The sequence below is a fragment of the Hyla sarda genome, chromosome 1 (genome assembly GCF_029499605.1).
Source record: "Hyla sarda isolate aHylSar1 chromosome 1, aHylSar1.hap1, whole genome shotgun sequence".
In the NCBI taxonomy this organism is placed as follows: Eukaryota; Metazoa; Chordata; class Amphibia; order Anura; family Hylidae; genus Hyla; species Hyla sarda.
In genome coordinates this window covers 240,173,582-240,186,542 of record NC_079189.1, presented here as the reverse complement: position 1 = coordinate 240,186,542, position 12,961 = coordinate 240,173,582, and the positions used below count along the sequence as shown (strand labels likewise).

Genomic DNA, 12,961 nt, shown 5'->3' with positions numbered 1-12,961 from the left:
TTCTAATATGAAGGCCCTTCAAATCCACTTCAAACCTGAACTGGTCCCTGAAAAAAAGCGAGTTTCAAAATTTTGTGAAAAATTGGAAAATTGCTGCGGAACTTTGAAGCCCTCTGGTGTCTTCCAAAAGTAAAAACTCATCAATTTTATGATGCAAATATAAAGTAGACATATTGTATATGTGAATAAAAAAAAAAATTATTTTGAATATCCATTTTCCTTACAAGCAGAGAGCTTCAAAGTTAGAAAAATGCAAAATTTTCAAATTTTTCATCAAATTTTGGGATTTTTCACCAAGAAAGGATGCAAGTTACCACAAAATTTTACCACTAAGTTAAAGTAGAATATGTCACGAAAAAACAATCTCGGAATCAGATTGATAACTAAAAGCATTCCAGAGTTATTAATGTTTAAAGTGACAGTGGTCAGAATTGCAAAAAATGGCTGAGTCCTTAAGGTGAAAAAGGGCTCAGTCCTTAAGGGGTTAAAGAACATCATTCTACTGTTTTACCAAAAACAGAATGAGGCCTACAAAGAAAAGAACAGTACCTACAGTGAAATATGATGGAGGTTCAATGATGTTTTGTTGTTGTTTTGCGACCTCTTAGTACTGGGTGCCTTGAATGTGTGCACAACATCATGAAATCTGAATATTACCAACGGATTTTGGGTCGCACTGTACAGCCCAGTGTCAGAAAGCTGGGTTTGCATCCGAGATCTTGGGTCTTCCAGCAGGACAATGACCCCAAACATACTTCAAAAAGCACCCAGAAATGGATGGCAACAAAGCGTTGGAGAGTTCTGAAGTGGCCAGCAATGAGTCCAGATTTAAATCCCATTGAACACCTGTTTCAAAGGCACGTTGGGAAAAGGCGCCCTTCCAATAAAAGAGACCTAGAGCAGTTTGCAAAGGAAGAGTGGTCCAACATTCCGGCTGAGGAGTGTAAGATGCTTATTGATGGTTATAGGAAGCAACTGATTTCAGTTATTTTTTCCAAAGGGTGTGCAACCAAATATTAAGTTAAAGGGGTGCTCCGGGGGAAAACTTTTTTTATTTTTTTAAAGCATCTGGTGCCAGAAAGTTAAACAGATTTGTAAATTACTTCTATTAAAAAATCTTAATCCTTCCAGTACTAGCTGCTGAAAACTACAGAGGAAATTCTTTTCTTTTTGGAACACAGAGCTCTCTGCTGACATCACGAGCACAGTGCTCTCTGCTGACATTTCTGTCCATGCTATGGGCATTTTCTCCTACTTTTAAGGGTGGCAATAATTTTGTCCAGCCAATTTTTGCAGTTTGGTGTGACATTATGTCCAATTTGCTTTTTTCCTCCCTTTTTTTTGGTTTAGTTCCAATACACACAATGGGAATAAACATGTGTATAGCAAAACATGTGTTACTGCAATCCTTTCATGTGAGAAATACTTATATTTCAGGGGTGCCAACATTTACGGCCATGACTGTATGTGCAGGAATAAAAAAGTAGAGAGATCCTGCGCTGTGCACCTGTGAGCCTCCATAGAATCCTCACTGTGTCTAAAAGGTAAATCAACTTGTGCAAACAAAAAAAACTAAAAAGAGCGAGAGAGAGAAGATACACACAGATTGCATCTATTTTTGCTAGATGCTCTGGCTTGGGTATGTAGACTAGCACTCCAATTGTTAAATTTGTTAGTGCCTGTCCATCCCCTTTTTATGTTATTAAAAGGTAAATAAAGGTTTCCTTTCATCTGTTTTCGTTTCATTGCTGCTTACATAACACCTTCCAAAACCAGTGCAACAGTAAGCCCTTCACTTTCTACATGCCACCTGCTGTACTTTACTGTGTAAATCATCCCCCCAGCTTAGTGCCAGATGGTTCTGGTGCACTTTCACCAGCAGTGTCAATGCATAGCAGTAAGGGATAGGTGCCATGCTATAATTGGCCAGACAAGTAAGGGAGGAAGTAACTGTGTACAGCACTACTGGCTCAAAGCCAAGCTCTGTCCCACCCCCTGATTAATAAAAGAATAGAATAAGAAGCAACTGTGCACAATAGAGGGGACTCTCTGGATCAGTAACGGCAGTAAAAAACAAAAAAAATCACCTTTGTATAACTATGAATCTAGCAAAACCATGCAGAAGGTGTGAAGCAAGAGTATTCTCGCTGTAATTGCTAATGAGTTTTAGGAGTACCGTTAGAGTAAAGTTGATCTCGACCAAAGATGCTCCTGCACTTACAAAATCAGAGTCAGAAAAGTTATTAAATTCCAGGAGGCCTGGATTGACCCATTGGGGAGTGATTTTGGACAGCTTATCATAGCCAGCATTGACTTGGTCTTACTTCACAATTTGAAAAGCAAACTGACTATCGTAAAACTGTCCAACAGCCTAGTAAGAGACCCAGTTTCCAAAATGTAAAGGTAACTCATCCTCCACATTTAGCCATACAGGTCACGGCATCTGTGGCAATGCAGCACTTTGAAAGGATGATCTGTCGTGGGGATCCAATCATCCAAGATGGCGGACGGAGGTCCCCTCATCTTCCTCCATTCGTCCTCCCAGCGTCTTCTTCTCAGGTCTACTTAGATGATAATGATGACGTACTGTAAACGGCGTAAACGTAAAGAAAAAAAATCCAAAATTGCTGCTTTTTTGTCACATGAGATTGCAAAAATAAAAATACTAATATATCACATATATGCATATATACAGCAAAAAATAAGCCCTCCTACATCTCCGTATACCAAAAAAATTTGAAAGTTATAGGGCAATTTTAAGCATACATATTTTGTTTAAAAGCAGTACAATAATACAAAAGTATGTAACCATGGGTATCATTTTAATTGCATTTATCCAAAGAATAAAGAAAACATGTAATTTTTACCATAAAACGTACAGCGTGAAAACGAAACCTTCCAAAATTTGCAAAACTGCAGTTTTCTTTTCAATTTCCCCACAAAAAATAAAAATTTTTAGGTTTTGCCTTACAATTTATGGTAAAATAAATCATTACAAAATACAATTGGTCAAGCAAAAAATAAGCCCTCATATGGGTCTGTGGATGGAATTATAAAAGTTATGATTTTAAGAATGCAGGGAAAAAACTAAAGTGCAAAAATAAAATTCCCTATGTTCTTAAGGGGTTAAGCTGCTAAACTTAAGAAGCCAAAAATAAAGCCATGGATTGAACAGAGCCACTCTGCCATACTTTTCCCCCTCTGCAATGTTTCCATACCTATTGTCTCAAATTTACCATGCCCTAAACCAAATACCAAAAACAATTGTTGTATTCTTTGAAAGTAGAATATATTAATCCAAACTGGAGCATTTTTTAGATCCATTCCATAACAAAGGCAAGAGAGTGAACAGTATCTCCCAAGAAAAATAACACATCTTCCGCATAGAGTGCACTGCACTCATCCAGAGCACCATACTTAAACCAGCTAGTTGCAAAAACGCAGTGGCGATGCAGGCCCAATTGCCAAGGCAACAGACACCATTGACTAGTGCCACACTGACGATGGAAAGACTGCCTTAATTTGCCATTAACTCTCATCCTAGCCACAGGACTTGTGTACAACAGTTGGACTAAAGACATATAATAGAGGCCAAAGCCCATGCGGGCCATTACGTTCCAGAGGTAGGGTAACAAAATACGTAACCAACAGGAGCCCCTGCAAAAGCTGAGGTAACAGGATACTGCCATTCATCTTCCAGAACTCACTCGGGAGCTCATCAACTCCCCGAGACCTCTTGTTAGAAGCATCCTTCAATGCATCCTCCAGCTCTTCCAAAGAAAGGGGCTTGTCTATATCTGTTCTTTGTGCAAGGGTCAGTGGAGGTAAAGTCATAGCATTCACATAAGAGTCCTGCACTCTCTTATCACAAGACAACCCTTAGCGTAGTGTTAAGTGTCTCTTTAAAAGGAATATATTACTTAAAATATACCATTACCATCTGAGACATTTTGTCCTTGCAACCCTGTAAGGCATTTATTCTATATGATTGAACTTGCTGAGCTGTAGCGACAGTGGCCAGCATTCTACCTTTACTATCACTACTTTCAAGCATTCTTAATTCTCAGTCTGCTGCTAAATAGTTCTCAAAGAGACACAATGCAGCAGGTCAGCATGTGCGCAAAGATTCTGCATACCTTTGCAGAATGGATGGGATGATCCAGCCCACAGACGTTCCAAGCATTATATGAATGCTAGCCATTCATGCTCATACTACATTTGAACTGTAAAGATATCACAAGATAGAGGAGTGTTAGGGAAAAATGTCAGCACTATATAGAGGGCACCAAAACATAGAAAGGAGAGTGCACAATAACTGCATACTCAACAGAGAAACTTTACAACAGTAAAAAAAAAAAAACAGTGCACATCGCAGCTTGTGGGGCCACAAATATACCCATGCCCAGATGATTGGCAGCAGCAAGAAGAGGCAGAAATGTAGGAGAAAGGGCAAACCTCATCCAACAGTTCACAGTCCACCTTAACATAAAGTCAATAAACCAGAAGCGAATAAGTCATCAGCACTGAAAGTTATAGGTGTCCACTTTGGAAAGCAGAAGAGTAGTTGTAAATAATCCACTGAAAAGGGTTATCATCATTAAACCAATCATAGGCAAGAGCATGGATTATTAAACAAGTAGCTCTCACCTGTGAAGTTTAATGAGCTTGCAAATGGGTGGACACATGCAGAAATCTTAGTCCAGATATAGGCAAAGAGAGCTTTGATTGGTAAGTTGCTGGAGCCCGGAGCTGTGACTCTTGCCACCTCAAAGGATCTTTAGGGCTGTCAAAATGTGAGTCTCATCCAGTGCAATAACACAAAGATGGGCAAGATAGAACATTGAGTAAGGCACATTTAACTAGTGGAGTCTCGTTCGCATATCCCCATTTTGCAGCCACTTATTTTGAACATCTGAGGATTAGTCTGGGAGAATATACCAAATAACCTTTATCCTATTGTAGGATAATGTCTCCATCACTATAATGCAGGAGATTTGCCAGCATCAGGTGAAAATTACCAGGAGGCAAGGCCCTCGCAAAATAAGATGTTTAAATCCAAACATGCACTGCTCAAAAAAATAAAGGGACCACTTAAACAAGACAATGTAACTCCAAGTCAATCACACTTCTGTGAAATCACACTGTCCACTCAGGAAGCAACCCTGATTGACAATCCATTTCACATGCTGTGGTGCAAATGGAACACACAACAGGTGGAAATTATAGGCAATTAACAAGACACCACCAATAAAGAAGTTGTTCTGCAGGTGGTGACCACATACCGCTTCTCTGTTCCTATGCTTCCTCACTGATGTTTTGGTCACTTTTTATTGCTGGTGGTGCTTTCACTATAGTGGTAGCATGAGACAGAGTCTACAACCGACACATGTGGCTCAGGTCGTGCAGCTCATCCAGGAAGGCACATCAATGTGATCTGTGGCAAGAAGGTTTGCTGTGTCTGTCAGCGTAGTGTCCAGAGCATGGAGGCGCTACCAGGAGACAGGGCAGTACATCAGGCGATGTGGAGGAGGCCTAGGAGAGCAACAACCCAGCAGCAGGACCGCTACCTCCGCCTTTGTGCAAGAAGGAGCACTGCCAGAGCCCTGCAAGATGACCACCGGCAGGCCAGAAATGTGCATGTGTCCACTCAGTCAGAAACAGACTCCATGAGGGTGGTATGAGGGCCTGACGTCCACAGGTGGGGGTTGTGCTTACAGCCCAACACTGTGCAGGACGTTTGGCATTTGCCAGAGAACACCAAGATTGGCAAATTCGCCACTGGTGCCCTATGCTCTTCACAGATGAAAGTAGGTTCACACTGAGCACATGTGACAGACGTGACAGAGTCTGGAGACGCCGTGGAGAACATTCTGCTGCCTGCAACATCCTCCAGCTTGACCGATTTGGCAGTGGGTCAGTAATGGTGTGGGGTGACATTTCTTTGGGGGGGCCGCACAGCCCTCCATGTGTTGCCAGAGGTAGCCTGACTGCCGTTACCAAGATGAGATCCTCAAACCCTTTGTGAGACCTTATGCTGGTGCGGTTGACACTGGGTTCCTCCTAATGCAAGACCTCATGGGGCTGGAGTGTGTCAGCAGTTCCTGCAAGAGGAAGGCATTGATGCTATGGACTGGCCCGCCCGTTCCCCAGACCTGAATCCGATTGAGCACATCTGGAACATCATGTCTCCATGTCTCGTTCCATCCACAGACTGTCCAGGAGTTGGCAGATGCTTTAGTCCAGGTCTGGGAGGACATCCCTCAGGAGAACATCTGCCATCTCATCAGGAGCATGCCCAGGCATTGTGTAGGGAGGTCATACAAGCACGAGGAAGCCACACACTCTACTGAGCCTCATTTTAACTTGTTTTAAGGACATTACATCAAAGTTGGGTCAGCCTGTAGTGTGATTTTCCACTTTGATTTTGAGTGTGACCCCATATTCAGACCTCCACTGGTTGATAAATTTGATTTCCATTGATCATTTTTGTGTGATTTTGTTGTCAGCACATTCAACTATGTAAAGACGAAAGTATTTCATACGATTAGTTCATTCATTCAGATCTAGGATGTGTTATCTTAGTGTTCGTTTTATTTTTTTGAGCAGTGTATTACAGAGCCAATGTTCCATATATTTAGTATAATTTAAGAAATGCAGTATCCTGAGAATGTCTCTTTGTTGCACCTTTGACATGGGAATCTGAGTCTTTCTGGTCACTTTTGCGGTCTTCTGCCGCAGTGGTATGGTCAATGACTATTTTGCAATTCATGATGCGTAAAAAGTGTCCTCCGTCTGTAGAGACCCTATCTGTTTAGTCAATTTAGAGCGTGAGATTGCACCTCCTGGCTTCTGCAAACACAACAGCCAGCGTTGGATTTATTAGTGGCAGCAGACAATGCAGGAACAGTAAGAGAGAAAGGGGTAGCAGGCAAAGAGATCGCTGTGCCTTCTGCTCATCTGCAGCTGCATTGTCAGTAAAGTCCTCCTTAGTGGTAAAGGACATATCCTGGGCATATCCAAATGTGCATAAACTACACTTATATGCAAGTTTTGTACACATGCACAAAGCAGAGTCCTCGGTAGAATAAGAACGCATCGATACGAGCAGGTACCTGAAAGGTCCAGAGGGATCTGTGGAGGAGGTAATTCAGCAGGGAATCTGATAAATGGTAGGATGATCGGTGGAGCTCACAGGATGGCGCCTAGGCCATTCCACCCTCTCCCACCATGCTTCTTTGTAGTGTTAAGTCACAATACCACTTACCACAATGGAAATCAAAAATAAAAGTAGACTCTCTCCAATTCTTACATCTCCTGTTTTAGCCTATAGTCTTTAGTAGAGATGAGCGAACTTACAGTAAATTCGATTCGTCACGAACTTCTGGTCTCGGCAGTTGATGACTTTTCCTGCATAAATTAGTTCAGCTTTCTGGTGCTCCGGTGGGCTGGAAAAGGTGGATACAGTCCTAGGAGACTCTTTCCTAGGAATGTATCCACCTTTTCCAGCCCACCAGAGCACCTGAAGGCTGAACTAATTTACGCAGGAAAAGTCATCAACTGCCGAGCCGAGAAGTTTGTGACGAATCGAATTTACTGTAAGTTCGCTCATCTCTAGTCTTCAGCTCCCTTACTGGGTCCTTATGCAACTAAACTGGCTGCATAGGTGGTATGTTCATCTCTAATGTGGGATAATGTTTACCCTACTATGAATTTTATAGAAGTCACCATTTACAGTGTCCTTATACTTTACTTTGTAGGCTGGACTTTTGATTTATCAAAAGTTAGAGAGCATGAATGAAGAAGAGAAACTGGCTTTATCTGTCTCCACAGGTACAATTTAGACTGTATTGAATTATTCTATATAGGTTGCATCTGCATTGATGATGTATCATATATTTTAAGAATGCACATTGACTGAGAATTAAATATTTCATAGGAGTGAATTCTGGATTGTGTGAAGTGAAAAACAAGTTGAACAGCCTGTCACAAGAGATCCTTGTTCTAGTTGACCAAGTCCCTGGTAATTTTGAGGACTCCAAAGATGCGCAGAGGTAGTGCTTCTAGTATCATTCCCTTATTATTATTATTATTATTTTTTTTTGTAATAGTAATACACTAACCCATCATTATAGAAGGAGGTTGTTCACAGTAGGCTTTTCTGAGAAAATGAAGGCAGATGTCTTGTGTGCCCTTTTTATTGTGTACCTCTAGAGTTTTTTTTTTTTTTTAAACAAATGATTATTGTGCAACACTGCATAGTCATTTGTCTAAATATGATCCATTTTAAAATTGGCACCTAAATGGGAAGCTTTTCTCCCCGCTAATTTTAGCTGTATATCGATGTGCTGTATGAGACAAGCTTCCCACTACATCTACATTGGTATCCCCAACGGCTAGACCCAACGTAACGTAATTCTATGGCGCTGTGTCTTCTTGCTGGAGACAGGACCTATGGAGACACAGTGGGAAGTTTGTCTCATATGGTACAGCGATATACAGCTAAAAGCAATAAGGGACAAAAACTCCCATTCTGCCATCTAGGTGCCAATTTTGAAATGGGTCATATTTAGACAAACTAGACAATTGCAATAGTCATTTGTAAAAGAAAAGAAAAACCTCTAGAGGTACCCTTTAAAGGATCTGTCACATGTGTAGCATAAGTGTTGTGTTGTGACCCTGAAGTACCTGCTGTCCTGTTTTCTCATATCAAGGCACTTTGAAGGATAGTGTCCTAACAGAACAGTCTTCCAAGAAATACAATACAATTTGTGTAGTAATATAATTGTACAATTATAATAGTAATATATTATATTTTTTTGGTTTACAGAAGTTCTGGACTGTCTGCTACCTTTCTCTGTTTTCAGATATGCATTAGGATATGTTATCTATAGTGAAAACAATACATGGCTTCACTGATCGGCACTTGGCCACTAACAGTCCACCTCCAACTTGCTCCTCATGAATTTTTTCCCTTCTTTTAAAATTTTCTATAGTAGCTTTTAATGAGCTTTTTTCAGAATAGAAAGTGAAAAACAAGGTAATACAATGTTAGAGAAATAACTCATGTTTAAAATTTTCTGGAAATTTCTGGTATCTTATTGCAGAGGCTTATGGCTAGACTAGTTGTTGTATGAAGAGCACTAGTTGACGTGACACTCTTTTGGAGCAAGCTTATTTTTGTGTATTTTATTTTACAGAGCTGTAGATATTATTGCTAAGCTGTCTTCAGGTCTGGAAGAATTAAGAAGCATTGTAGAGGCCTCTAAAAAACAGGAAAATGTTTCCATAGAGAAACATTTATCCCAAGGTGATGTCAACATAGCAAGCATAGAAGACAACCATACACAGGGGAAAAACATCAAATATACTGAGGACACTGACACTCAACAAAAAGATACTTTAGATCAACCATCAGGCTCGAAGCAGGGGTTGACTCTAGAAGAGCTTCACTTGATTGAGCAAGAAGAGAATGAAGAAATGATACCGTTTTATGAGGTAAAAGGGTAACACTCCCTATTCTTCCTTTTTTTCTTTTTTTATTAAATCTTTTTATTGGTAAATTTCAATTTACAAAAGGGAGAAGTTGAACATTTCCAGCTTGGACATGTTATATCTCAAATTTTTTTTGCAGTATGCAATACTTCACATTATGATTACATACAACATGTTCCCCAAACATAGTCCATACTAAAAACCTCGTTCTGACATTATGAAAGACATTTTTTCCCATATTTTAATTCTATTCTTCAGTTTAAGTATTAATGGCCTTGTATTATTGGCGACGAACTTCTCATTATTAGCTGCTATTTTTACCCCCAAATAAGTGAAGCGCCCCCTCAATACAAGTCTATGGGAGGGGGCGTGGTGGCTGTCACGCCCCCTCCCATAGACTTGCATTAAGGGGGCGGCTGTGACATCACGAGGGGCAGAGCCATGATGTCATGATGCTCCGGGCCCCTGCATTGCCCGTCATTACACACAAAGCGAGTTTGCTCTGTGCAGTAATGACAGCACGGTTCCGCAGCCAAGATCCCGGGGGTCCCCAGCGGCGGAACCCCCGCCATCAGACATCTTATCCCCTATCCTTTGGATAGGGGATAAGATGTCTAGGGGAGGAGTACCCCTTTAAATAAGCAAGTAGGGGGCTCTCCGCTGAAATTTCCTTGATACGGCATGATATGACTAAAGTGAGAGAAAAGGTTCATGAGATAGAAATAAACTTACCTGAAATGGAAAAAAGGGTCTGTGGTTTGGAGGGGGAAGTAAGCTACTTGAAGAAGGAAAACTTAACAGATCTATAGTATAGGTCCAGGAGGTGTAACGTTCGAATAGTGGGGCTTCCAGAGAGGGTGGAGGGAGAAGATACACTTTTAAACTTCTGTCTAGGATGGTTGAAGGAAACTATAGGGGGAGAAAATCTCACACAGTGGTTTGAAATAGAATGAGCCCATAGGGTTCCACGTCAAGCGCCCCTCCCAGGGGGACCCTCTAGAACAGGGGTACTCAACTACTTTTAGTAGGGGTCCGCTTTTCCAGGTCTGCCATCCGGTAAAGGTCCGAGCTAAACCCTAAGATCTGGTTCACACCTGGCGGCCACAGTGCCATGCCAGAAATAGGCACTGCCTGTTGTAGAACATAATTGGTACTTAATAAGTCATAAACGTTCTCAAACTGCCATACACTGTGCCCCTGGTATATTACTGCCATACACTGTGCCCCTGGTATAATACTGCCATACACTGTGCCCCTGAATATATAACTTCCACACACTGTGCCCCTGATATACCACCACCACACACTGTGCCCCTGAATATATAACTGCCACACACTGTGCCCTTAAATATATAACTGCCACACACTGTGCCCTTGAATATATAACTACCACACACTGTGCCCCTGAATATATAACTGCCACACACTGTGCCCCTGATATACCACCACCACACACTGTGCCCCTGAATATATAACTGCCACACACTGTGCCCTTAAATATATAACTGCCACACACTGTGCCCTTGAATATATAACTACCACACACTGTGCCCCTGAATATATAACTGCCACACACTGTGCCCCTGAATATATAACTGCCACACACTGTGCCCTTGAATATATAACTACCACTCACTGTGCCCCTGAATATATAACTGTTAGAGATGAGCGAACTTACAGTAAATTCGATTCGTCACGAACTTCTCGGCTCGGCAGTTGATGACTTATCCTGCGTAAATTAGTTCAGCCTTCAGGTGCTCCGGTGGGCTGGAAAAGGTGGATACAGTCCTAGGAAAGAGTCTCCTAGGACTGTATCCATCTTTTCCAGCCCACTGGAGCACCTGAAAGCTGAACTAATTTATGCAGGAAAAGTCATGAACTGCTGAGCCGAGAAGTTCGTGACGAATCAAATTTACTGTAAGTTCGCTCATCTCTAATAACTGCCACACACTGTGCACCTGGTATAATACTGCCACACACTGTGCCCCTGAATAAATAACTTCCTCATACTGTGCCCCTGGTATAATACTGTTGCACACTATGCCCCTGAATATAATACTGCCACATGCTGTATACCTAAATAGAATGCTGTCAAACACTATGCCCCTGAGTATAATACTGCCAGACACCCTGCCCCTTAGTATAATACTTCCACACACCGTGCCCTTGAGTATCATACTGCCATACACCATGCCCCTGAGTATAATACTGCCACACACTGTGCCCTTGAGTATAATACTGCCATACACCATGCCCCTGAGTATACTACTGACACAAATTGTGCCTTTGATTTTAATGCTGACTCACACTGTGCCCCTGAGTATAAAACTACCACATGCTGGGCCCCAAATATTATATTGCCACTTGCCCTGAAGTGAATTATACCTCTGTGTCCCTTAAAACAATGAATGAGGTACCCCCCCAATATGAACTTTCTAGCTGTTGCAAAACTACAACTGCCATCATGCAGACAGAAGAGCATGATGGGAACTGTAGTTTTGAAACAACTGTAGAGATAAAGGTTGGAAAATTCCTGTAATACACATACTTCCAGGGTCTGACTGAGAGCAAAATAGGCTCGGGCAAATTGAACTATGCAGCCCATTTTTTTTTCGGTTGGTGTCGCAGAAGTCACATAAAAAAAATGAAATAAAATAGGCTGCATACTCTAAAATCACCTTGGTTTAAGTGGCTCTCCAGCTGTTGCAAAGCTACAACTCCCATCATGCCTGCAAAGCTTCAGGCATTATGGGAGTTGTAGTTTTGTAACATAGATTGGGGAACAGTGTCACCCATCATCACTGCAGAAATTACAAGTAACTCCAGGTCTGACGGGGCACCGTCAGGCAGCATACACAATTGTATAATGACTCACAGGAGATGTCTTCTCTGTTGCCTTTCCTTTTCTTCATCCTCTATCTTTTTTCAGCTCCATCTTCTCTGCAGAGTATGATGCCCGCACATCATTGGTTACTTTTTTAGTAGCTCCTCATCCTCAATATGACAACAATAATCATTATAACCCTGCCAGTCATCATGACCCCTAAAATTATACCGCCAGACACTGTTTCCTCTGTTGGTCACAATCCCACCCCTGTACTCCCCTCAGATCCATTTCCTCTCCTCCTGCAGACCCCTAAGTGCTTCTTCACACTGTGGACATTTAGTCGGCGGAATGTCCACTTGCTGCAGGCTCCGCTGAAGCCATTGGCGGTAGGACTGCATGGATGTGCGCCATCTTTATATATGACAATGCAGTCTGGTGGAATTCCACCAGCAGAATGAACGCCCACCCAAAGAACATGTTCGTTCTTTGGGTGTACGTCCATTCTGCTACGGGAATTCCACTTTGGCGATTCCAAAGTATGCACTGAGCAGCAGAAAACCATTGAAAACATTTGGACTCTGCTGCAAGCAGATTTCTGCCAGAGGAATGTCCTCATTGTGGATGGGCCCCCCAGACCCCTAG

General features: G+C 41.8%; 1 protein-coding gene across 2 annotated transcripts in view; it reads left to right on the top strand.

Moving 5' to 3' along the window:
• The window catches only part of WRN (WRN RecQ like helicase), a gene marked incomplete in the record, with an annotated part of 240,253 nt that overhangs the window by 77,197 nt on the left and 150,095 nt on the right, over positions 1-12,961 (top strand). For both annotated transcript variants that reach the window (XM_056569404.1, XM_056569396.1), the window contains 3 exon segments: positions 7,758-7,830; positions 7,937-8,051; positions 9,198-9,495. In XM_056569404.1, the coding sequence (XP_056425379.1) occupies positions 7,758-7,830; positions 7,937-8,051; positions 9,198-9,495 (486 nt within the window).